At 43.8% G+C, this 25,428-nt stretch overlaps 1 protein-coding gene across 1 annotated transcript in view; it reads right to left on the bottom strand.

Annotated features, from left to right (window-relative positions):
* SLC12A8 (solute carrier family 12, member 8) overlaps positions 1–25,428 on the bottom strand; it is a 143,118-nt gene that overhangs the window by 88,148 nt on the left and 29,542 nt on the right. Inside the window, exon 5 of the mRNA XM_010834282.1 lies at positions 20,173–20,404. Within this exon, the coding sequence (XP_010832584.1) occupies positions 20,173–20,404 (232 nt within the window). The remainder of the gene's footprint in view (positions 1–20,172; positions 20,405–25,428) is intronic.

Raw genomic sequence — 25,428 nt, forward strand, 5'->3', positions numbered from 1 at the left:
CTCTCCACTTTCACTTTCATCAAGAGGCTTTTGAGTTCCTCTTCACTTTCTGCCATAAGGGTGGTGTCATCTGCATATCTGAGGTTATTGATATTTCTCCTGGCAATCTTGATTCCAGCTTGTGTTTCTTCCAGCCCAGCATTTCTCATGATGTACTCTGCATATAAGGTAAGTAAACAGGGTGACAATATACAGCCTTGACGTACTCCTTTTCCTATTTGGAACCAGTCTGTTGTTCCATGTCCAGTTCTAACTGTTGCTTCCTGACCTGCATACAAATTTCTCAAGAGGCAGATCAGGTGGTCTGGTATTCCCATCTCTTTCAGAATTTTCCACAGTTTATTGTGATCCACACAGTCAAAGGCTTTGGCATAGTCAATATAGCAGAAATAGATGTGTTTCTGGAACTCTCTTGCTTTTCCCATGATCCAGCAGATGTTGGCAATTTGATCTCTGGTTCCTCTGCCTTTTCTAAAACCAGCTTGAACATCTGGAAGTTCACGGTTCATGTATTGCTGAAGCCTGGCTTGGAGAATTTTGAGCATTACTTTACTAGCGTGTGAGATGAGTGTAATTGTGTGGTAGTTTGAGCATTCTTTGGCATTGCCTTTCTTTGGGATTGGAATGAAAACTGACCTTTTCCAGTCCCGTGGCCACTGCTGAGTTTTCCAAATTTGCTGGCATATTGAGTGCAGCACTTTCACAGCATCATCTTTCAGGATTTGGAATAGCTCAACTGGAATTCCATCACCTCCACTAGCTTTGTTCATAGTGATGCTTTCTAAGGCCCACTTGACTTCACATTCCAGGATGTCTGGCTCTAGGTCAGTGATCACACCATCGTGATTATCTGGGTCGTGAAGTTCTTTTTTGTACAGTTCTTCTGTGTATTCTTGCCATCTCTTCTCAATATCTTCTGCTTCTGTTAGGTCCATACCATTTCTGTCCTTTATTGAGCCCATCTTTGCATGAAATGTTCTTTTGGTATCTTTGATTTTCTTGAAGAGATCCCTAGTCTTTCCCATTCTGTTGTTTTCCTCTATTTCTTGCATTGATCGCTGAAGAAGGCTTTCTTATCTATTCTTGCTATTCTTTGGAACTCAGCATTCAGATGCTTATATCTTCCCTTTTCTCCTTTTTCTTTTTGCTTCTCTTCTTTTCACAGCTATTTCTAAGGCCTCCCCAGACAGCCATTTTGCTTTTTTGCATTTCTTTTCCATGGGAATGGTCTTGATCCCTGTCTCCTGTACAATGTCACGAACCTCCATCCATAGTTCATCAGGCACTCTATCTATCAGATCTAGGCCCTTAAATCTATTTCTCACTTCCACTGTATAATCATAAGGGATTTGATTTAGTTCATACTTGAATGGTCTAGTGGTTTTCCCTACTTTCTTCAATTTAATTCTGAATTTGGCAAAAAGGAGTTCATGGTCTGAGCCACAGTCAGCTTCTGGTCTTGTTTTTGCTGACTGTATAGAGCTTCTCCATCTTTGGCTGCAAAGAATATAATCAATCTGATTTCAGTGTTGACCATCTGGTGATGTCCATGTGTAGAGTCTTCTCTTGTGTTGTTGGAAGAGGGTGTTTGTTATGACCAGTGCATTTTCTTGGCAAAACTCTATTAGTCTTTGCCCTGCTTCATTCCAAAAGTGAAGAGGAACTAAAAAGCCTCTTGATGAAAGTGAAAGTGGAGAGTGAAAAAGTTGGCTTAAAGCTCAACATTCAGAAAACGAAGATCATAGCATCTGGTCCCATCACTTTATGGGAAATAGATGGGCAAACAGTGGAAACAGTGTCAGACTTTATTTTTCTGGGCTCCAAAATCACTACAGATGGTGACTGCAGCCATAAAATTAAAAGACGCTTACTCCTTGGAAGGAAAGTTATGACCAACCTAGATAGTATATTGAAAAGCAGAGACATTACTTTGCCAACAAAGGTCCATGTAGTCAAGGCTATGGTTTTTCCTATGGTCATGTATGGATGTGAGAGTTAGACTGTGAAGAAGGCTGAGCGCCGAAGAATTGAAGCTTTTGAACTGTGTTGGAGAAAACTCTTGAGAGTCCTTTGGACTGCAAGGAGATCCAACCAGTCCATTCTGAAGGAGATCAGCCCTGGGATTTCTTTGGAAGGAATGACGCTAAAGCTGAAACTCCAGTACTTTGGCCACCTCATGCAAAGAGTTGACTCATTGGAAACTCTGATGCTGGGAGGGATTGGGGGCATGAGGAGAAGGGGATGGCAGAGGATGAGATGACTGGATGGCATCACTGACTGGATGGACGTGAGTCTGAGTGAACTCCGGGAGTTGGTGATAGACAGGAAGGCCTGGTGTGGTGCGATTCATGGGGTCGCAAAGAGTCGGACACGACTGAGTGACTGAACTGAAGTGAACTGAAAGACTAGTTGAGAGAAGGCAATGGCACCCCACTCCAGTACTCTTGCCTGGAAAATCCCATGGACAGAGGAGCCTGGTGGGCTGCAGTCCATGGGGTCGCTAGGAGTCGTACACGACTGAGCGACTTCACTTTCACTTTTCACTTTCATGCACTGGAGAAGGAAATGGCAACCCACTCCAGTGTTCTTGCCTGGAGAATCCCAGGGACGGGAGACCCTGGTGGTCTGCCGTCTCTGGAGTCGCACAGAGTTGGACACGACTGAAGCGACTTAGCAGCAGCAGCAAAGACTAGTTGCTATTATTATTATTTTCATAAAGATTAGCAACTGTTTTACTATATGTGGCAACCAACCATCTTTCTACAAAAGAAGCTATTTCCATCAAAAGGTCCATGAGTACTGGCCCTTGCTGTGGTCAGTCCCTCTCTCCATGAACTCCTGGTATTCCACAGCTATCACTATCTTCTAACCTGCTCCTACTTACAGATGTAAGTTTGGAGGAAGCAGGTGGTGTTTATAACAACTTGTCAAAGCCTTCTCACACTCAGGACTGAGACATGGTTCCCTAAAAGTGGCAGACTTAACTTGCAGGTGGGCTATCAAACAGCTCTGCTGCCTCCTTGACCAACCAGCATCATAACGGGATTCCTCTCAGCAGAGCCAACACTTAAATGTGAGCGATGACTCCCTGTAAACACCCAGGGCCACAACAGGGTCTGAGGCAAAGAGCACTGGACCGGGAGTGGGGAGCACTGCGTTCCAACTGTGGCTCCGTGTGACTCACCTAAGGCCACTCCACTTCTCTCTGCCTGTTTTCTCACCCACAGAATCAAACACATCATTCAGCATTCCCAAGTTCTGGAATTCTCAGTGTGGGGTGGTTTATCCTTAAATGTGATACAATCAGTGCAGGGTGGGGGGAAGGGAGGTCAGTCATGGGGCAGAGAGTCTTCTGAAAACATACCCCATCCTCTAAACCTGACTTCAGAGCTGGTGCTGACTTGCTGTGGGCTTCCATCCTCAGGTCTAGGCAGGGCCTGTAACAATGTTATCACTTTTTAAAACATATGCCTAAACTAGTTCCTACTGCAGAAAATTGGCAGGTGCTCAGTTAATAGATTATTCCACCAGACAGTTGAATGCATTGGCCATTGGTCAAAAATGAGGTCATTGCAATCCTATGTGCTATAACTGGAAAAGCCTGATGAGAAACAATTGTCTAGTTTGTAACAAATAGAAATCCATATTCTGATCCCCCTAAGTTTGCCTTGCTTGGTGTGTGGTTCGGGAGCAAAGGAAGATCATGTTCGAGGTCAAGATGGCTTTGCTCTTTGACTCGTCTGATTGTCCATGCATGTTTCACATCAGCAAATCCCCAACCAGATTCCAGCTGACCTGCTGAAATTTCTGGCCAACATCGCTAGATCCCTGGTCTTTCTCTCAAACCTGCACAGTTGGAAAAGAAAGAGTCAGAAGACTCTTGCCCCAGCCATCTGGACACACACACTCAGGGGATATGCGTAACATGAAACCTGTGTGCTTTTCCAAAAAAAAAATTTTTTTAAGGGACACAGAAATCTTATTACCAGAGGCTGAGGTGTCCTTCCAGCAGGCAGGCATTCGCAGACACAACTAGCCCTGTGCATTCACAGCAGATAAGACCTGCACTTTGATTTTACCAGTAATTCGTCCACACATTTTCATCAAGTATTTAATGTTGACCTAAGCAAGCATCTCCACTCACTGCAAACAAAAAAATCCAAGAGGAAAACTTTCAAAGCCATAGTTTCTCCTCGGCTGCAACCCTTCCTTCCTTCCTCCTTCCCAAGACGGTCTGACTGAACTTGAACCTGACCCCACCCTGGGCTGGGCTCTCCATGCAGGCATTGTGGTTCCTCCCGCCAGCTGCAGCCTGTGCAGACAGAATACCTGAGAACCTCGGCCAAAACAGGAAGGCCGGCGCCTCTCTGAAGGGAGGCCTGGGGAGTATCCATCTCCCAGGCGACTGCAGATAAGAGATGAGGGGGCCGGGCTTGACACACCTCCGGTTATGTCCCAATCAACCCATCTGACCCAGTCAACCCATCTGATTAATTGTTCATTCATTCACTCAACACATGAATTGAGTACCACTGGTTTAAAGCCCTGAGCTGGGGCTTGGGCACAAAGATGGTTGAAATGAACCCCTATCTCAGGGGCCCCCATACTGTGACAGCCACTGAGGTGTCCGGCAACTTGCATGCCTCTGGGGCCCCCAGGGAAGCCTCTGCAATCCCAGTGCAGATCCCACAGCAGGGTCCCTGAGGTAATGGAAGGCTTGAGTAGGGGAGTGGGCAGATGATCACCTGCCCAGCCCTTTCCTGGGTCTCACCTCTCCCTTAGCACACAGGGGGCTTGCAGATACAGGTCCACCTTCCAGTCCCAAGAACACATCTTGTCACAGACTAATGGCAGGCTGGCTGTGGTGAATAAACTTTTCAAGACTAAATCATAAATAAACTTTTCAAGACTAAACACAGCCCAATTCTGGATCCTCCAAAAGCCTGCTCATTACCAGTCTGCAATGAAGCATGTCTTTAACTAGACAGTAACTGGCTTCTATCTACAATGGCAGAATCTTGTGTTTTACACAGGGGGATTAGGGAAGTAAAAAGGACCCCAGACTGGGCCAGGAAACCCCCATATAGTAATTCATTCCAAGATCCAGCCATGAATAGAGGTAGAGGGGAGGAGGAAAGGGGATTAGAGGAGGAAACAAGAAAATGAGGGAGGTAAAAAGGAGTCAGAAAGAGATGGTGGTGTGATGGGGGTGGGGGAGAGGGGAGATAGCAGGAGAAATCTAGAGAGGCTTAAAATGCTACTCGCTGTTTTACATTCTCTTAATGTCCACCAATTCCAGTAGATGGTTTGATGCTCCCACCTGGGGTCCTGTGGACCTCATACATTTCTGAATTAACACAATTTCCCAAGAAATCACCTAAGAAAGTGACAGAAGTCCCCACCCATGCTCGGGTCAGGCTGTCTGAGGCTGACAATGTGGAGGGCAGAGGAATGAACATCCTGGCTTCCAGACTGGCCTCACCCCGTGCTCTCCAGGAAGTGGGGCGGTGCCTGAGGACCAGAAGGGAGTGTCCAGCTATGCAGGGAGCAACCCCCAGCCCTGACCCACACCAGGCCTGCCTTGAATTCGGTCCTGGTCAGCTAGCTTGTTTACTGTCTCTGTCCCTGGTGGCCTTTGGGAACCACGTTTTAGCCACTGCAGCACCTGGTTCCAGCTTCTGATCTTGCCTCACAGTCCTCCACTTCATCTCCTGCTTCCCCAGCAAGCTCTGAGCCCTCATAGTTCTGAGCAGGCCCAAGTGGGCCCACAGAGGCTGGCAGGGCCTCAGAACCCCTTGATCCACAGGAGAAGGGGAGCAGTAGAGAATTCTTGGTGGAAGAGAACAATTTCACCACTTTCCTTGCAGGCTATGCCCAGAGAAGCACCATGGAACAGCACTTTGGAGCCCAAGCTCTGAGTTCATAGCTTAGCTGAGCCACTGACTGCAATCTCAGGAAAGTAGCATAACCTCTCGGGACTTTAACTTCCTCATCTATAAAATGGGACAATTTTCACTGTTTGGGATTAAAAAAAAACCCAAAACACCATAAAATGGGGATCACCATCTGACCCAAAGCACTAGGCTGTTTCAAGAATAAAATAAAATACATGTGAAGTGTCTGACTCAGAGCTGGTGCTCATTACATCCATACACACAAACAAGCAGGTTCTGCCACATGAGTGCTGGTCAAGTGAGACACACAGAGGAAAGAGGGACAAGTCCTTGTTCTGGGGCTAAGAGCTCCTGTCCCTGCCCTGAGCCCATTCCCAGAGCAGTGAGTTCCTCAGACCGGTCTCCAGGATTCTGTCACCCTGAGCAACTGAGGTCTTGGCCCATCACGTTTGGTTTTTATTTCACAGAGCCTGAGAGCAGAGCTGAGCCTACATGAGCAGGGTTCTCAACCCTGGTTACATGTGGGATCATCTGGAACACTTGAAAATACAGATCAATGGGCCCCATCCCAGCTGTGCTGATCCACTTGGTCAGGCTTGGGGCCAGGGATTCTTTTTTTTTTCCCCATGAGGATCTCCCAGTGTTTCTAATGTGCGGGCAGGGTGGAGAACCCCAGGGACAGAGCCTGGGATACTCATTTTAAGAACTCATCAGCAGGGCCAAGAAGACATTGTTCTCTAGGCTGGACCAGGAAGGGGGCTGGGTACTGAGGCCTGAGTTCTTGGAAATTGTTTCACGTCTCTGGGCCACTGTCCCTGCATCTGTCAGAGGAGAAAACAACCCTGCCCAGCCTCCCCAACAGGGTTACCTGTGAGGGTCACACGAGATGGTGTGTGTACTGCACCACCTCATAAGTGAGACACCAGGACCTCACAAACCACTTGGCATGGGGGAGTTCAGGTTTCCTCCTGGTCCCTCCCTAAGCAGAGAGTAAAGGCTGAGGGAGCGGCCCTGGGACAGGGCTCCCCAGCTCTGAGAGGCTCGAGAGCGGACAGCCAGAATCACGACTCCACACAGAGGCCATCCTGGGTACTGCAAGGCCCTTCCAGGCAGCCCTTCCTCCCCAGGGCTGGAAAACCCTTCCCCTTTCCAGCAAGGGCACAAAGCCCTGCGGAGGGAGAGGAGTCGGCCAGGAAGGCTGGGGAAGCTGCCGGGAGGGGAGGACGATGCAACAGGGTCATGGGGGCAGTTGGGCCACTGTCTTCATCTCAGGAGGAGAATGGGGCCCCAGGGAAAGGGGGGCCCTGGGCAGAAGTTCCAGAGTAAGGGTGTCCGCAGACAGGCTATCATCACTGTAGGGGGGCTAAGAGGCTGCGGTATGGTGTCACTATCTCACACTCAACGTGCTTGTTCCTGCACACTCACTCAGTCTACTACCCTCCAGGACCTTAAGAAGTCCACCCAGGAAGACCCCAAGCTTCTCTTCAGTAGCCACAAGTGCAAGCCAACAGTGAGTTCCAGAGAATGGCAGAAGCATGGGTGTGCTTATTACACCCTGAGTGGAACAGGGAATAGTCACCTGAAGAGTTTCTGGGGTGAATTCTTAAGTAAAGAATATACATCTTTAGCCTACTCACTTTGTATGTTTGGAATTTTGTCAGAGTTTTTTTGTTTTTTTTAATCCCAAACAGTAAAATTGTCTCTTCTGGTGAAATTAATTTCCATCTTAACAAATACAGCTCTGTTGGCTTCAAAATCAGCACGCCCTCCCCAAACTTCCACCCATCCCAGCGCTTCACCTACATGTCCGCGCGGCTTATGACTTGATCACCAGATCTTCACTCACCTCTTACATTCCCCGCCCACCCCTGACCCCCACCGCCCCCCTTCCCCCGCCCTGCTCCTGCCACGTGTTCCTTCCAGATCCCGGGGGTCAGCCTTGTCTCTTCTGCCTGCACCACCTCTCACCATCTCGCCTTCACCTGCCCCTCCCCCACCCGCAGAGGCACTGCATCGCCCTTACTTTTCTGGGTTACCAACAACAGCCTGTCAAATCACGTTTCTGCCTCCATTCTGCACCCCTGTCTCAAGCCACTGATCTTCTAAAATACAACAGTGCTATCACATTTCCCACAGTCTCAAGGAAAGCCCAAGTCCCCTGATGCAGCAGACAAGGCCTTTGGTGAGCTGGCTCTGCCTGCTCCCCACCACCCCCCACCCCAGGTACCCTCACTGTATACTCTCTCCTCACTGTATACTCTCTTGGGTCTTTGTATAAGCTTCCCTCCCTGTAAGATTTCTTTCCTTCTCTTCTTCTAAACCCTGTATTCCTGCAACAATCAGCTCAGGGGGAATCTCTTTTCCTGACTCTCAGGCTGGGTTGAGAGCCCACCAGAACCCCAGGTTCCCTATGTAAACCCCTGTCATGGTACTTTCCACAACTTAGTAACAGCTTACTTGTCTGAGTCTCCGGTGACACTGTGAGCAACTAAAATGAATGAAATGGTAAATGTCATAACATAGATAAATCTCAAAAATACCTTGGGTGAAAAAAGCCAACTGCAAAATAATTCATTCATCCACAGTTATTTAGCAGGTAAAAGGATCCATGCAGTATGATTAAGGTACGTAGAATTTTCAAACACTAAACAACCACAGAAATCAATTGTGGCTGTCTACAGACAGTAGAAAAATTAAAATGTACAGGCAGGACATGCATCAGCCTCAGGCATGTGGTTGCCCAGGGGAGAAGAGGGAGTGTGTAAAAGTGCAGCTTAAACTATGTCTGTAGCACTTCATTTATTTTTATTTTTAATAGAGATCTGAAGCAAACCTAGCAAAATATTATCCATGAAATTTGGGGTGTGAATAGATGAGCATCTGTTATATTATTTCCTGTATATTTGAAGTATTTCATCAGTACATTTTAAAATTTTTGATGAGGAACCAGAGTCTCAAATGCCCTCATGAATATCCCTCAGGGTCTGAGCAGACTGCTGCAGCCTCTTACCTCAACCCAACTCCCTCAGCCTGCCTGCCCCACTGAGCTGGGCAGGAAGGCAGCCTGGATATGTAAATATTACTTTTATCCTCATTTTTACCAATGAGAAAACCAGGCTCAGAACATCCGACCTTGATCAGACCACACAGGCTCCCAGGTTCTGGACCATATCATCTGCTTATACTCTCTCCCCTATTTCACCCAAGAGCAAGAACTTAGGTTAAATGGAAAATGGTAAAGAGAATTCTAGAAACAGTTGCATTCATCTGTATTTATAAACCAGTATATATCAAGGGGAAGAAGAGGGTTCAGAGAGGTGCAAAGCTGGAGGTACAACCAAATGAGTAACTTAGGGCTTTACTGAATGAAATAATGAAGCTTATTGACTGAAAACCAAATGGGTTTGGATTTTGTCCTATAGGCAACAGACAGCTACTGAAGATGTTTAACCTGGGGAATGACACAAGCCAAGCACTGTTTTAGGAAAGATAATCTGGCTTCAGCACACAGGAGATGTCAGCTGCCTATAGGCGATGGATGAGAAGGTTTTGGAGGGATACACTAAGATTTAGAAATAGTGTAAGCAGCCCACATAAGAAATGACATCTGCTGATCTAAGGTGAGAGCTGTGAGACTGAAAAAGATAGGAGGATTTAAGCTAGACACAGAAATAAACATTAACACTAACTTTCCAGGCTTGGGGAAATTCAGAAGATTAGCTAATTATTTGTTTGTTGTTTTGGGGAGAGAGAGTAAGGAGGAGAAGGTAAATGAAAAGAGGAGAAAGAAATTGAGTAGTTCAGCCCTGCTTCTGTCTAAGTCAAGGTGATGCTCAGACATCCAGGGAGTTGGCACTGTGGGGCTGAGTTCAAGGAAGTTGGAGAAGCAGGTAAGAGCCACCCAAGCTTCAGTGATGCGGGAAGCCTCCCTGAGGAAGAGCACAGAGAGAAGCACTGACTGCACGGACGGACCCTGGGCCCTCTGCCCACAGCAGGGGACAGGAAGACTAAGAGGAGAGTCAAGACAGTGCTGGGTCCTAGGAGGAGTGGGAAGAGACCATTTCCAATCAGCACAGTCTGGTTGCTACAGACTGAAGATGTGTGTCCCCCGCCCCCAAATCCACGTGCTGAAACCTAACCCTTAATGTGATGGTGTTAGGAGGCGAGGCCTTTGGGAAGTGATTCAAGCTGGAGTTCCAGCTCATGAAGCAGGAATCCTCAGGAATGGGATCTGTGCCACTATCAAGGAGACCCCAAAGAGCTTGCTTACTCTTCCTCCATGTGAGGACACAGTGAGAAGACAGCGGTCTATGAAGCAGGAAGCAGGCCTGCACCTCAGTACCTTGGACTTCCAGCCTCTGGACCTAGAGAAATAAACACCTGCTGTTTAGAAGTCACCCAGTCTATGGCATTTTGATACAGCAGCCTGAATAGGCTGGGACAGTGGTCAGTGGCCCAACGGGGGTCAAGAATAAGAAATGAGTAATGGTTCTGGATTTAGGGATTGAGAAGTCAGTGGGACCTCAGATAGAAGAATTTCACAGACAGCAGAGTCAGGCGTGTTGGACCCACTCCCTTTATAGCTCCTGAGAAGTGGCTGTGGCCTTCCCTGTAGGCAAGCACAAACCCCTCTCTCACCAAGCAGTACCAGCTCCCACCTGCCGGCTCAGCTCAAGGCACCTGCTGGCCACTGCTGTGCTCCATCCAGCGAGCCACCCTGGTGCAGGTGGCCAAAGCAGACCAGCGTTTGCAATGTGGGCCCACGAGTGGAAGGCACCACACTGCCAGGCCAGACAACAGTCTTCCTAGATTACCAAAAAGTTGGGCTTGGAGATGCATCATTTCAGTTTTAAATGCAGAACAAAGAACTAAAATGTGCCACATGTCACTTTATTTTCTAAAATGTATTTCTATCTGCCCGACTTCTCCAGCAATAAAATCATTTTGGCACAACACTCATCTCACACAAATGAAAATATAATTCAAGAAAATGGCACTGTAGAAGCTTTAAGCCAAACAAATGCTTGAGAATACCTTGTTTAAATTAAGTTGTCATGCTATTTAGTTTTGTATAGTAATGGAGCTCTGCGTTGTGCAATGATGCATGTTTTGGAAGAGACAGACAGGGAGGTGGGAAAGGAAGAGGGGTTCGTGCTGCCTGCCTGCAGGCTAGGGAGTCAGGAGGTGAGGAAAGGGAGGCGATGAGAAGATGCACTGTCATGGGAAGTTGAGACATGAAATGAGAGCTACAACGCAGCGGCTTGAGATGGAAGGCTGAGACAGACATAGTGACCTGGGCGGAGAGGAGGATGCGCCAGGTGAAAAACATCAGACTGAGGGCAAGTCTGCATCCTGACCATGAGGCCTCCAGCGCCACTCCTCCTCTCTACCCTGCTCCCAGGACTGTGGCAGCCAGGCATGCCCCTGGCAGGACACTTGAGAACTTTCTAGAGAATACGAACTGCACCGGCGGAAAGACCTACAGAAACTGACATTTGGGAGACCTCTGATGAAACAGCCCAGTCTGCCACAGGGTTACCTAACAGTGATGCCCTCCTGCCAACCACCACTCTGCACATAGAACTTCCAACCAGCATTTCAGAGCCTCATTACTAAACACTAAGGAATGACCAAGGACTATAAGACAGCACTGAAGGACGCTTGCAGCAATTATCACAGAGAACAAAACAGGATACAACAGAATAAAGAAGCCTGGAAAACCAGATGATGTAGACAGCAAAGGAAAACATCAAAAGAAAATAAAACCTCTATAATTTACAGGTTGAAGGAGTCAAAAGGAGATACGATATTCATAAAACAAGAACAAGATATGCTTTTAAAATTAACAGAGAACAACAAAGGGCTCTTGGAAATTAATGGACAAAACAAAAAAATTCAGTTAAAAGGTTGTAAATAGGGAGGAACTCTCCCATAAAGTAGGAAGGAAAAAAGGAATAAATTGTAAGGAAGATTAGAAATACAAGAGGAGGTTCAAACCAGGCACCCCACCATCACACTAGCCAGAAATCAAGAAAATTTAAAAAATAAAGCAAACCAAAAAAGACCGAGAAAACAAAGGAGAAGAAACCGTCACAGAAATTGCTGAAAATTCCAGATGGAAAGGGCCCCTGCTTGCCTGTCTTCATGCTGAGTCATATTCAACTCTTTGAGGGTCCAATTAATAAAAAATTTCATTATATTAATTGCAAAACTCAGGGTAAAGGGGAGATCCTAAGCACTCTGAGGAGAAGAAACAGGTTACCAAGAGCAGAAATCAGAATAGCACCAACCTCCAAGATGTCACTGAAGGATAGAAGGTAGAGCAACGACTGCAAAATTCGAAGACTGTGATTCACATTTACGTCCCCATATGAAGCAATTCTCTGGCAATTCAGCTCTGTGTCCTACATGCAATTTGATTCTGACACTGTCTACCCAGAGAGCATCATATCCCACAACTCAGGGCTCCGTCCTACAAGACTGCCTCCTCCCCTTCAGGTGGCCCTCCCAAGTCCAGGCTGTCCCCTGTACTTCTGAGCTACAGCCTATAGGTTGGAGGTTCCAAATATCCCCTCCTTGGGTTCAGTTAATTTGCTAGAGTGACTCACAGGACTCAGAGAAACAGGTTTCTTACAATATCACCGGTTTATTACAAAGGGATATAATTCAACAACAGTCAAATGGAAGAGAAGCACAGGGCAGGTATGGAGCGTCCATGCTCTCTGGAAGCCACTCTCTCTTCATCTTCATGTGTTCACCAACCCAGGAGCTCTTCACACCTAGCCCTTTAAGGTTTTTGCAACGGTTTCACTACCCAGGATGGTTGATTAGATCCTTGGTCATTGGTGTTTGAGCTCAATCTCCAACCACTCTTCTCTTCCCTGAGGTGGGGGAAGGAGGGTGACTGAAAGTTCCAACCCCGAAATCACAAGGTTGGCTCCATTGGCAACCAGCCCTCATCCTGAGATGCTTTCCGTAAGTCATCTAATTAACACAAAGACACCTTAGGGTTCTCATCACCGGAAATTCTAAGGTTTTTAGGGGCTCCATGCCAGGAATGAATGAAGACCACATCTATCTACCTATATATCTATCTAATTATAGATCACAGTATTACAAAAGGGAAAATGATTTTCAGCCTAGATTTTTACATCTCCTATCAATCACATGTGAAAGTGGAAAAGTAACATATTCCATCATAGATAAAAGAGGATGACTTGGGATACAGACAACAGGAACCAACAGCTGGGAACAGGGAATGCAAGTACCAGTACAACAGCCATGATCCAGGCCTGAGACCGTCCATCCAGAAGGACGACGAAGAGGGAGTCTCCACGAGAAAATACAACAAACGGAGCACAGAAGAAAATGCCTGTTAAGTATTTGAAAGTGCTATGTGGAGAACTTTTTAAAATAGTGATAATCACCTAGAAAATCAAGCAAATGAAAAGAAATAGAAGATATTGGGTTGACTGGTGGCCTGCCAAAAGATGTCCACATCCTACTGCTGGAAACCTGTGAATGTGCCCTTATTTGGAAAGACAAAAGATCTTTTCAGATATAATTAAGGCTCTTGAGATGAGATCATCTTGGATTAGCCAGGTTGGACCTATTTCCAATGACAAGTTGGCCTTACAAGACACATATAGAGCACAGACAAGAGGAGGAGAAGGCCATGTGAAGACAGAGGCAAGATGAGAGTGATATGACCACAAGCCAAGGAACTCCTGCAGCCATCAGGAATGGGAGGAGGCAGGACACGTTCTCCTCCATAGCCTTTGAAGAGTATGCAGCCCTGCTCAATTTCAGATGCTCAGCCTCCAGAGCTGGAGGTGAATACAATCCCGCTGTTTTTAGTCACCAAGTTGTAATTTATTAAAGCAGTTCTAGGAAACTAATACATGGAGTAAATTTAATTTTAGGAAAACTTGAAAAATATACAAAAAGCAATCAGAATACACAATGTGACTCAAAATTAATATATTTTATTACATATAAAAATACTAAAAGAAAAAATGACAGGAAAATTTTTTCAGCATATAATAAACATTGTCTAGCACTAACATAAAGCTAAATAAATATTTGCTTTATGTTGAATTAATTGTTAGAGTAGAAGAGCTATAATATTGGGTTAGTAAAAAAGTTCCTTTGACTTTTTCTATAACATCTTACCAAAAAACCCAAACTAACTTTTTGGCCAACCCAATACGTTAAAAGGTAAGACAATCTAAAGGAAAAATAAGAGTACAGACAATGCAAAGATAAAGAAATACAAGTGGCAATTAAAAAAATGAATAAAATTATCCTCAGTAATGACTTAAGAAAAATTTTAAAAAGATCACAATTTTTTCCCAACACATGGCAGAAATTTAAAAGACTGAACATATCCAATACTGTCAAGGATATGGGGAAGAACTCTTATATACTGTTACCAGGTGTTCAGAAAGGAACATTATTGCAAGGCCATTTGGTAGAACCTAACAAAATATTCAATGTGCTTCATCTTTGTCCTATGAGTTCTATTGATAAGACTTGATCCTCCAGAAATAATCCTTCGAATTTTGTATAAGGATATTCATGTTGGCAACATGTAATAACAACAAACTGTGAAAACCTAAATATCAATAAATTAATGTTTTATATGGATATGGAATACTCTGCAGGTTTTCTAAAAGAACAAGGGAATCCTAAATGTATTGCCATTGCAGGGTGTCTGTGATATATTATTGGGTGGGAAAGGAAGTGCAGCAAAGCAATATAGAATTACATTTTTACAAAGAACTATATTTACATGTTTCTGTATGTAAACATGTGCATACACGCTTGTACACGTATAGAAAATAGACTGGAAAGATATTCACAGTCTCCCTCTGGGAATGGTAGTGGGAGAATGGAGTAAGGGGAAAATATTTTCACTTTCTACTTTATATTTCAAAAATTTTAAAAATTTACAACATAAAAATATTAACTTTGTCTATGAAATAAAAGGAAAAATAAAATTTGACAAGTGTTATTTGTTTTCTGATTTTAAAATTAACTACTGTGGTTTTTAAATGTGTCCACAAATCCTTTGACACTTCTCCATTCAAAAGGTAGAAACTAAATCCCCTCCCTTTGAATGAGGGCCAGACTAAGTCACTCACTTCTAACAGTTTGTGGTAAAAGTGCTGCTATGGGATTTCTGAGGCTAGATCATAAAAAGGATGGCTCTCTCGCACGCGCGCGCTCTCACGCGTGTGCTCTCTCTTGCTCATTCTCTCTCCTGTCTGTCCTTGGGGAATCCAGTTACCTCATGACTTGAGGACACTCAAACAGCTCTTTGGAAAGGACCACATGGAGAGGAACTGAGGCCTCCTGCCAGCAACCAGTACCAGCCTGCCAGCTAGATCCTCCAGCTCCAGCTAAGCTTTAATAAGTCTGCAGTCTCTGAACCTCATGAGAAAACCTGAGCCAGAACCATCAACCAAACCATACCCAAATTCCCAGCCCACAGAAAAGGCAAGAAATAATAAATGCTTATTGTTGCTTTGTGCCACTAAATCTGAGGGTAATCTGTTCAGCAACAATAAATAACAAATACCTACCAATCTCCCTCTGGAAAGCAGAGTGGGGAAATGGATGGTTTTTTGGTTGTTGTTGTGGTTTTTTTTTTTTTTAAGTTTACCTTTTTTCTTTATACATTTATGATTGTTTGGCTTTTTAAAATCATTTATATTGAAAGAAAGAGAAAGAAATTTAGGCATTTAAGCATATTAAAAAAAAACTGTGTTTCCTGGCCTTGAAAATAACACTAGTGAAAAAGGACAAAGTTGGAGGATTGACATTGCCCACCTTCAAGACTCACTATACAGCCATAATAATCCAAAAAGAGTGATACTAGGAAACAGATAAATAGAGCAAGAAAACAGAATAAAGAGCCCAGAAACACATCCATGCAAATATAGTCAACTGATCTTTCGCAAAGGATCAAACACAGTTCAGTGAAGATAGGATAGTCTTTTTAACAAATGGTGCTAGAACGACTGGACATCCACATGCCAAAAAAATTTAGATGCTCAGCTTATACATTCCACAAAAATTAACTCAAAATGGATAACAGACCTAAATGTAAAACACAAAATTATAAACCTTCTAGAAGATAACATAGAACATCCAGGTGACCTTGGGTTTAATAGTGAGTTTTTAAATACATCACCCAGAGCATGATCTGAGAAAGGGAAAAACTAACGTTAGACTTCATTACAATTAAAAACATCTGCTCTAGAAAAGGCTCTGTTAAAAGAATGAAAAGACAAGCCACAGACTGGGAAAAATATTTGCAAAATATATATCTGATAAAGGATCCAAAATATACAAAGATGTCTTAAAACTCAATGATAAGAAAACAACCCAAAAAACAGGCAAAAGACACCTCATTGAAGATCATATACAGATGTCAAATGAGCATATGAAAACAGGTTCAATATCATATTCTTGCTGCCGCTGCTGCTGCTAAGTCACTTCAGTCATGTCCGACTCTGTGCGACCCCATAGACGGCAGCCCACCAGGCTCCCCCGTCCCTGGGATTCTCCAGGCAAGAACACTGGAGTGGGTTGCCATTTCCTTCTCCAATGCATGAAAGTGAAAAGTGAAAGTGAAGTCGCTCAGTCCTGTCCGACTCCTAGCAACCCCATGGACTGCAGCCCACCAGGCTCCTCTGTCCATGGGATTTTCCAGGCGAGAGTACTGGAGTGGGGTGCCACTGCCTTCTCTGATCATATTCTTAGGGAGCTGCAAATTAAAAAACAATGGATCTCAATATGCCCCTCCCAGAATAGCTAAAATCCAAGAAACTGACACCACCAAATGCTGATGAGGATGTGGAACAATAAGAACTCTCATTTGTTGCTAATGTGAATGCAAAACGGTACAGCCACTTTGGAAGACAGTCTGGCAACGTCTTACAAAGGTAAATATAGTCTTACCATATTATCTAGCAACCATGCTCCTAGGTATTTATTCAAATGGGTTTAAACATCATATCTTCATAAAAACCTTCATACAAGTGTACATAGAAGTCTTATTCATAACTGCCAAAATTGGAAGTGACAAAAATGTCCTTCAATAGGTGAATGAACCAAAAAAAAAAAAGAAACCTCAAAACAAACAAATCTGTAGTATACCTATTCAATGGAATATTATTCAGTAATAGAAAGATATGAGCTATCAAGGCACAAAAATACACAGAGAAACTTTGAATGCTTAGTGTAAAAAGGCAGGCTGAAAAAGCTGCATCCTGTATGATTTCAACTGTACGGTACTCTGGGAGAGGCAAAATACAGAGGTACTGAAAAGATCAGTGAGTTCATCAGGTTGCCAGGAATTCAGGAGTAGAGATAGGAAGGAAATGAAATAGAGGGAAAATTTCAGGCATTAAAACTATTATGTATGATACTGTAATGATGCATGCATGCATGCATGTGTGCAAAGTCACTTCAGTCATGTCCAGCTCTTTGTGACCCAGTGGACTATAGACCTCCAGGCTACTCTGTCCATGAGATTCTCCAGGTAAGAATACTGGAGTGAGTTGCCGTGCCCTCCTCATAATGAGGGATACATATCAATATGTATTTGTCAAAACCTATAGAACTATAAACACAAAGGATGAACCCTCATCTCATTATTGGTTCACCAGTGATGACAAACATACGGGTGCAGGGTGTCATAGGGGAAACCGGTAGGGAAAGGAGACAGAAAGGATATGGGGACTTCTGCTGTATTGCGTAGTACGCATGCTCAGTTGTGTCCGACTCTGTAATCCCATGGACAGAAGCCTGCTCAGCTTCTCTGTCCATGGAATTTTCCAGACAAGAATACTAGAGTGGGTTGCCATTTCCTCCTCCAGGGGATCTTCCCAACCCACGGATCAAACCCATGTCTACTGCGGCTCTTGCATTGGCAGGTAGATTCTTTACCCCTGAGCCACTTGGTAATCCAGGGACTTCTGAACCATGTGCTAATTTTCTATAAACCTAAAACTGCTCTAAAAACTAAAGTCTATTTTTTTTTAAGTAGCACTAACTAATTGAAGGGAAAGTTGAAATAAGATAATGCAGCCACCTACAACCTCCGCAGAAAGACGACCGCTGTTAACACCTGGGCTTAGTTCCCTCCAGTCGCTTTTCCAGTTTTGGGTTTTGTTGTTGTTTTTTTTTTTAATGTCTATGCGTACATCATTTTTTATTTTTTTAAAAGAGTTGAAATCATTCTGCGAAATCCATTCTGAAGGTTTATGGTCTAGTTTCAGTTTAGATTTTTAACTGCAAAGAAAGTAGCCCATATAAAACACTAGTGATACCAAAAACAGATTCTAGAGGGGCCAGTTGCTATGGGAATGATTGAAAATAAATTTCATTTCACACTACACCCTGGTAATGTACTGACCAGAAGGAAAGAGAAATATCGGGAGTAAGTCAGAAGGGTAGCCAAGAAAACTTCTAATCAGGAAGGCAAATACTTCAGCCTACTGAAGTTGCAAAGAAGCCAGTAACATCACTTTGCAATTTAACTACTTATGCTCTTTCAGCAACCATGTCAATGCGGGGAAAGGACCCAGGCAAATCGGCTGGAATACATTCTCTCTCTTCACTGACAGTTTGATGGCCAAACAGCCAGCAGGTCTCTCTCAGGATGTGGGCTGTCTCAGCAGCGTGGTGCAAAGCCAGGAAAAAAAAAAATCACTTCTTCTCTCCAAAGGAGATGCTGCAAATGTGCAGGAAGCTGCAAAGCTAGAGGTGATCAGTCTGGACACTGCATTGGCCCTCAGCACTGGAGTGGGCCCTGCGTGTCCCACACTGTACAGGGGTTAACATTTTAGATGCTGGATCATGGGGCAGTCTGGAGGTTCTGGGGGATGGACCAGGAGGTCAGAGGGTAGGGGGCATTCCAGGAGCTCAGGCGAGTGACTATTTTCCCACAAATGAATCTTAACATATGAAAAAGCAAAAGGCTAGATCAGGGTGTTCTAACCGATTTCTCACCTGCCCACAACCAACACTTTTATGAGAGACAAGACTGTTTAGAATACACCCCAGGGCAGCCTTGAAGGGAAAGAGCAGAGCCAATACCACAGACAGACTGTGGTCCTGTTCCCATCTCGGGGAAGAGCACAGCTTTACCATCAAACAGATCCATTTCATACTCAGCTCTGCCAAGTGTTACTATAAACTATATAATCCCCACTTTCCTCATCTGTAAAAGGAGTGTAATGGTTTCTCCTCCATGAGTTTATGATAATGAGATAAGCCCTGGGAGGTGCTAGCCAAAATGCCTGGCACAGAAGTGCTCATACGATATAGTGCCATCGCCACCGCCACCATTAGAGATGGCTGGTCTGTGCTCCTGATTTCTTTCCTTTTTCTTTGTTAACATAGCTAGGGGTTCCATCACCCTCTCCCTGTCCATATTTCAACACAGATGTCCAGTCACTATCACCGTAAAATACAAAGTCCCCAAAGTGTGAAATATCAGGCAGTTATCTTTTTCCTACAGCATCCCAGGAATGGTTCTGTATTCTGGAGAGAAACAAAGACTTTTGACGCCAAACCATCCCAAATCACAAAGCTACTGATACAGTTATGGACATTTTGGGTAACAGGCTCTAACTCAAACATAGGAGCTAGGATTAGAGTTGCCAGGCATCATCAAGGCTGCAGAAAACCCAGGATTAAACAGTGATTGATTGGTTACCAACATATGACACCATTTCCAAATGGTGCAAAAGAATATCCAGCTGTTTGCTTTCTTTCTTTAAGCTAAGGATTCATATTTTTGTTTTTAAAAAATCAATATTTAAAACTATAGATAATCAAACATACATCTGTCTGCATTCCCAGAAATGACAATTGTTAACATTTGTTATGTTCGTATCAAGTCCTTTTAAAAAAAAAAATAATAGGACAGATAAAATTAAAATCTATTACCTTCCCTACGCCCAAATCTGTTTATCTACAATTCCTATCAAGAATTTATCTTTGTCTAATCCAGTTCTACTTTATTCTTTCCCTTATCGAAATTTTTTTTCTAACAGAAAGCAAATTAAAAAAAAAAACAATGTACAAGGGAAGATGTCTATGTGAAGAGAAGCTGCACCAGGACACACTCTCACCTGCTCCAGGCACAGCACATGCTCACTGCAGGCAAAGGGTATCAGGGTCACTGTGCATACTCAGACCTACCAACATCTAGGAAGCAGAGCAGACCCCCCTAAGGCCTGCGACTGAACACTCAAAGGCTTACCTGGGTCCAGGTGCGTGAAAGAGCCCACCACAAAGTCCAGGGTGGACACGGCGAGCAGGAGCAGCAGCAGCAGCTGGAGGCGGATTATCCATTTGACACCTGCTAGGTTAATCCCCAGCAAGGCCAGAAGCACGGCGACTGAAATTCCTCGCACGGCCCAGATATTCCTGAGACTCAGAAGATCTGAGACAGATTCAGCGAAGCCGGTGATGTACATGGCACCTGCAACACACTGACAGGCATCTCCAGGTAGGAAGAGTCACCAAGAAAAAAAAAAAGCCTCAGGGCTGCCCAGCACTGAGGACCCTGCTCACCTTCGGAATTCAACACCCAGAAAGCATCAAGGGGGTTAAACGAGCCCTTCTTCCCCAGGAGCCCTTCCTGGGGCCCCTTCCTTCCTGCCAACATCTCTCCCACCATCCACAGGGGAGAATGACTATCAGTGGTAACTAACATGGAAAGACTATGGGAGGAAGAAGATGGGGCTTTGGGCCAAAGAGACCTTGAGACTCCCCTGCGAAGAATTAAATAGAGAACACAAACACAGGGTAGAGTGGGGTCCTATCTCAGAGCCTTAGAGGCCACTGAAGCAAACCGCAGTGTTTTCTCTATTTCTTTGAATGGGTTACTATTATTTTTTAAATTACCTAAAATTTAGAAATGAGAAAAAAATGAGCAGCACATTCTTCTAATGTCATATGGAACATTTCATGCAAAAATGGGCTCAATAAAGGACAGAAATGGTATGGACCTAAAAGAAGCAGAAGATATTAAGAACAGATGGTAAGAATACACAGAAGAACTGTACGAAAAAGATCTTCGCGACCCAGATAATCATGATGATGTGATCACTCACCTAGAGCCAGACATCCTGGAATGTGAAGTCAAGTGGGCCTTAGAAAGCATCACTACAAATAAAGCTAGTGGAGGTGATGGAATTTCAGTTGAGGTCTTCCAAATCCTGAAAGATGATGCTGTGAAAGTGCTGTACTCAATATGCCAGCAAATTTGGAAAACTCAGCAGTGGCCACAGGATTGGAAAAGGTCAGTTTTCATTCCAATCCCAAAGAAAGGCAATGCCAAAGAATGCTCAAACTACCGTACAATTGCACTCATCTCACACGCTAGTAAAGTAATGCTCAAAATTCTCCAAGCCAGGCTTCAGCAATACATGAACCATGAACTTCCAGATGTTCAAGCTGGTTTTAGAAAAGGCAGAGGAACCAGAGATCAAATTGCCAACATCTGCTGGATCATCAAAAAAGAGAGTCCCAGAAAAAGATCTATTTCTGCTTTATTGACTATGCCAAAGCCTTTGACTGTGTGGATCACAATAAACTGTGGAAAATTCTTCAAGAGATGGGAATACCAGACCACCTGACCTGCCTCTTGAGACACCTATATGCAGGTCAGAAAGCAACAGTTAGAACATGGAACAACAGACTGGTTCCAAATAGGAAAAGGCAGTATATTGTCACCCTGCTTATTTAACTTATATGCAGAATACATCATGAGAAACACTGGGCTGGAAGAAGCACAAGCTGGAATCAAGATTGCCAGGAGAAATATCAATAACCTCAGGTATGCAAATGACACCACCCTTATGGCAGAAAGTGAAGAGGAACTAAAAAGCCTCTTGATGAAAGTGAAAGAGGAGAGTGAAAAAGTTGGCTTAAAGCTCAGCATTCAGAAAATGAAGATCATGGCATCTGGTCCCATCACTTCATGGCAAATAGATGGGGAAACAGTGGAAACACTATCAAACTTTATTTTGGGGTGCTCCAGAGTCACTGCATATGGTGATTGCAGCCATGAAATTAAAAGACGCTTACTCCTTGGAAGGAAAGTTATGACCAACCTAGATAGCATATTGAAAAGCAGAGACATTACTTTGCCAACAAAGGTCCATCTAGTCAAGGCTATGGTTTTTCCAGTGGTCATGTACGGATGTGAGAGTTGGACTGTGAAGAAAGCTGAGGGCCAAAGAATTGATGCTTTTGAACTATGATGTTGAAGATTCTTGAGAGTCCCTTGGACTGCAAGGAGATCCAAACAGTCCATCCTAAAGGAGATCAGTCCTGGGTGTTCATTGCAGGGACTGATGCTAAAGCTGAAACTCCGATACTTTGGCCATCTCATGCGAAGAGTTGACTCGTTGGAAAAGACCCTGATGCTGGGAGGGATTGGGGGCAGAAGGAGAAGGGGACGACTGAGGATGAGATGGCTGGATGGCATCACGGACTCGATGGACATGAGTTTGAGCGAATGCAGGGAGTTGGTGATGGACAGGGAGGCCTGGCGTGCTGTGATTCATGGGATTGCAGAGTCGGATACGACTGAGCGACTGAACTGAACTGAGTGTTAAATAGATGATGGTACTGTCACTGGAAATTTGCAACACAAGTTATAAATAAATATTCTTGAAACTGAAGAGATTTACTTTTAGGGGAAAGTTTTGACAGCTCAAAAATCATCTTCTCAAAAACCTAAGGATTTGAGGGTAAGAGGTAAAAGTAACTATGGAATGTAGGTAAAAGAATCAGAGATTTCATATTTGGTATGTGGAGGAGCTGATAAGTAATGTTTTTGTTTGGGAAGTATAGAAAAAGTATAATTACAGCTTCTAAAAGCAGATAGTAACTACCCAAAGAATGAAAAGCATAGTAGAACTTCCAAATCAACAAGGAGGAAAATAGAACAGAAATAAATTTAAGCCATGTTGGCAAAATAAGGAGAAATTTTTTAAATTTCAAATTATCTAGAAAACAATAAAACAGATTTATTCTAAAACTTGAGAAGCACATTAATGCTGCATTCAGAAGGGGGAAAACTATAACTCCTATTTTCTTTAATAGTTTAAAAATACATTAACAAAGTATTAAGAAGTGATTTTAAAAATCAATATAAATACAAAGATAGAAGAAATATTTAATAAAAGGATATGTGAAGTTAATAAAATGAAAGGAAAAAACAAAAGGTATACAAAGAACAAAGCTGATTTTTTCTTTCTTGAGATCAATAAAATACATAAACACCTGACAGCCTGATTAAGAAGAGAAAGTACAAAAATATAGACTTTTAGAAGTGACAAAAGGAATAAAACTACTCTTACATAAGAGAGTAAACAATGAATAGAGAATGAATGTACCATGAATTACAGTACACCCATATCATACAATACTAAGCAACTAGCTTAAAAGCATGACTTCAAGGCATTGACCTAGCAGAATGTCAATGACTTCTTGTTCAGCGATAAATACAAGTCATAGAATAGGTTATGAAATTTGTCCCCATCTTTGTAAAAACAAGCAAGTGCTTCAAACATCCATAAATTCATGTCAGTGGACACAGGGAAGGTGCTGAACAGGACACTTGGTGTTCACACTGGTTACCACAGGAGGGGAAGGAAATGACCTTTTCATCTCCATTATCTCTGATATGCTAACTGTTACAATGCACATCATTTTGCACTTTTAAAGAAATTTTATCAAGGAAAATAAGAACAAACATATTTAGAGTTTTATTCTGTTTATGCAAAAACTGCATCTGGGCACAGTGTCTCTAGGACACAAGGCTCCCCCATGGCCTGACCCCTGCCAGCGAGCTCAGGCCTGGCCTGGGCTCCCCTAGGGAGAGGTATGGACAACGGCGGCTGCCAGCCCTTACCCAGAGCAATCCAACCACCTCAGACACGCTCTACCCTCCAACCGTGAAGCTCCTCTTCACTAGAAAATATCCCTTTCGATTTATTTAATGTGTAAATCTCCCCAGAATTTATATTAAAAAATTTTTTTTATCTCCTCTTAAAGTTTAGAATCACAAGCATTCCTTTTTCTCTTTGGTCCTCTACGGAGACCTCCTAACCCTCTGACACAGGAACCAGAGGGTGTCACCCACTATATTTTCAGGGTGTAACACTTCCCTTTGAAAGCATTTGTTTTTTTTTTTTTTTTAATTGCATTTTCACAATCCTAGGCATTTTCCTTTCCAGAAAGAAAATCTACATAGAAGACAGAGCTGTCCTTCCACAACCCTCCTCTTCTCACATGAAAGCCTTAGTTTAAGGTCTGAGTTGGTAGGCTATATGTCCTACAGATGTGTTGGCCCCCACATCACAAACCCCAGGCCTGTACTGGGTCCGGGAAAGCTTCCTGTCCTCCATTGTTTTTACAGAGTCTAGTGAGCAGCAGGTAAGCCATGAATAAATGTTTTTAGACAGGACAGTGCAAGCTGAAGGGGGATATTCTGTGTCCAGGGCAAGCGGTCCTAAGGAAGCACTCGGGTGAGTAGGACACGGAGCAAGGAGGGACCCCAGTTCATCACTTCCTCCACACACAACAGGCCTGGCACCAGTGTCTCAGAGAGATGAACGGGGAAGGGTCTGGAAGGATGCAAAGCAATGGAAAGTTTCGTAAGCTTAAAAAAAAATCATTATTTTAAGTGTCTGTATCTTCTTAATGTTGATGCTCTGGGGCAAGGGCCAGCAAATTCTGGCACTCTGGCCAAATCCTGCTGCTGCCTGTTTGGGGAATAAAGCTTAACTGGCACACAGCCATGCCCACTTCAAACTGTCTATGGCTTCTTTCACACTTATATAGCAGAGCTGAGTCACTGTGAAAGGAACCTAGGACACTCTCACAAAAAACTAAAATATTTACTATCTGGCCCGTTTTAGAAGAAGTTTGATGATCCTGCTCCAGGGCACAACAGGCCATCTCCTCAGTTCAGTTCAGTCACTCAGTCATGTCCAACTCTTTGAGATCCCACTGCTGTATGCCAGGCCTCCCTGTTCATCATCAACTCCCAGAGCTTGCTCAAATTCATGTCTATCAAGTCTGTGATGCCATCGAACCATCTCATCCTCTGTTGTCCCCTTCTCCTCCTGTCCTCAATCTTTCCCAGCATCAGGGTCTTTCCCAATGAGTCAGTTCTTTGCATCAGGTGGCCAAAGTATTGGAGCTTCAACTTCAACATCAGTCTTTCCAATGAATATTCAGGATTGATTTCCTTTAGGATTGATTGGTTTGATCTCCTTGCAGTCCAAGGGACCCTCAAGACTCTTCTCCAACACCACAATTCAAAACCATCAGTTCTTCGGCGCTCAGCTTTCCTTATAATCCAAATCTCACATCCATACATGACTACTGGAAAAACCATAGCTTTGACTAGATGGACCTTAGTTGACAAAGTAATGTCTCTGCTTTTTAATATGCTATCTAGGTTGGTCATAGCTTTTCTTCCAAGGAGCAAGTGTCT

Source organism: Bison bison, unplaced genomic scaffold, assembly GCF_000754665.1.
Source record: "Bison bison bison isolate TAMUID 2011002044 unplaced genomic scaffold, Bison_UMD1.0 scf7180017864032, whole genome shotgun sequence".
In the NCBI taxonomy this organism is placed as follows: domain Eukaryota; kingdom Metazoa; phylum Chordata; class Mammalia; order Artiodactyla; family Bovidae; genus Bison; species Bison bison.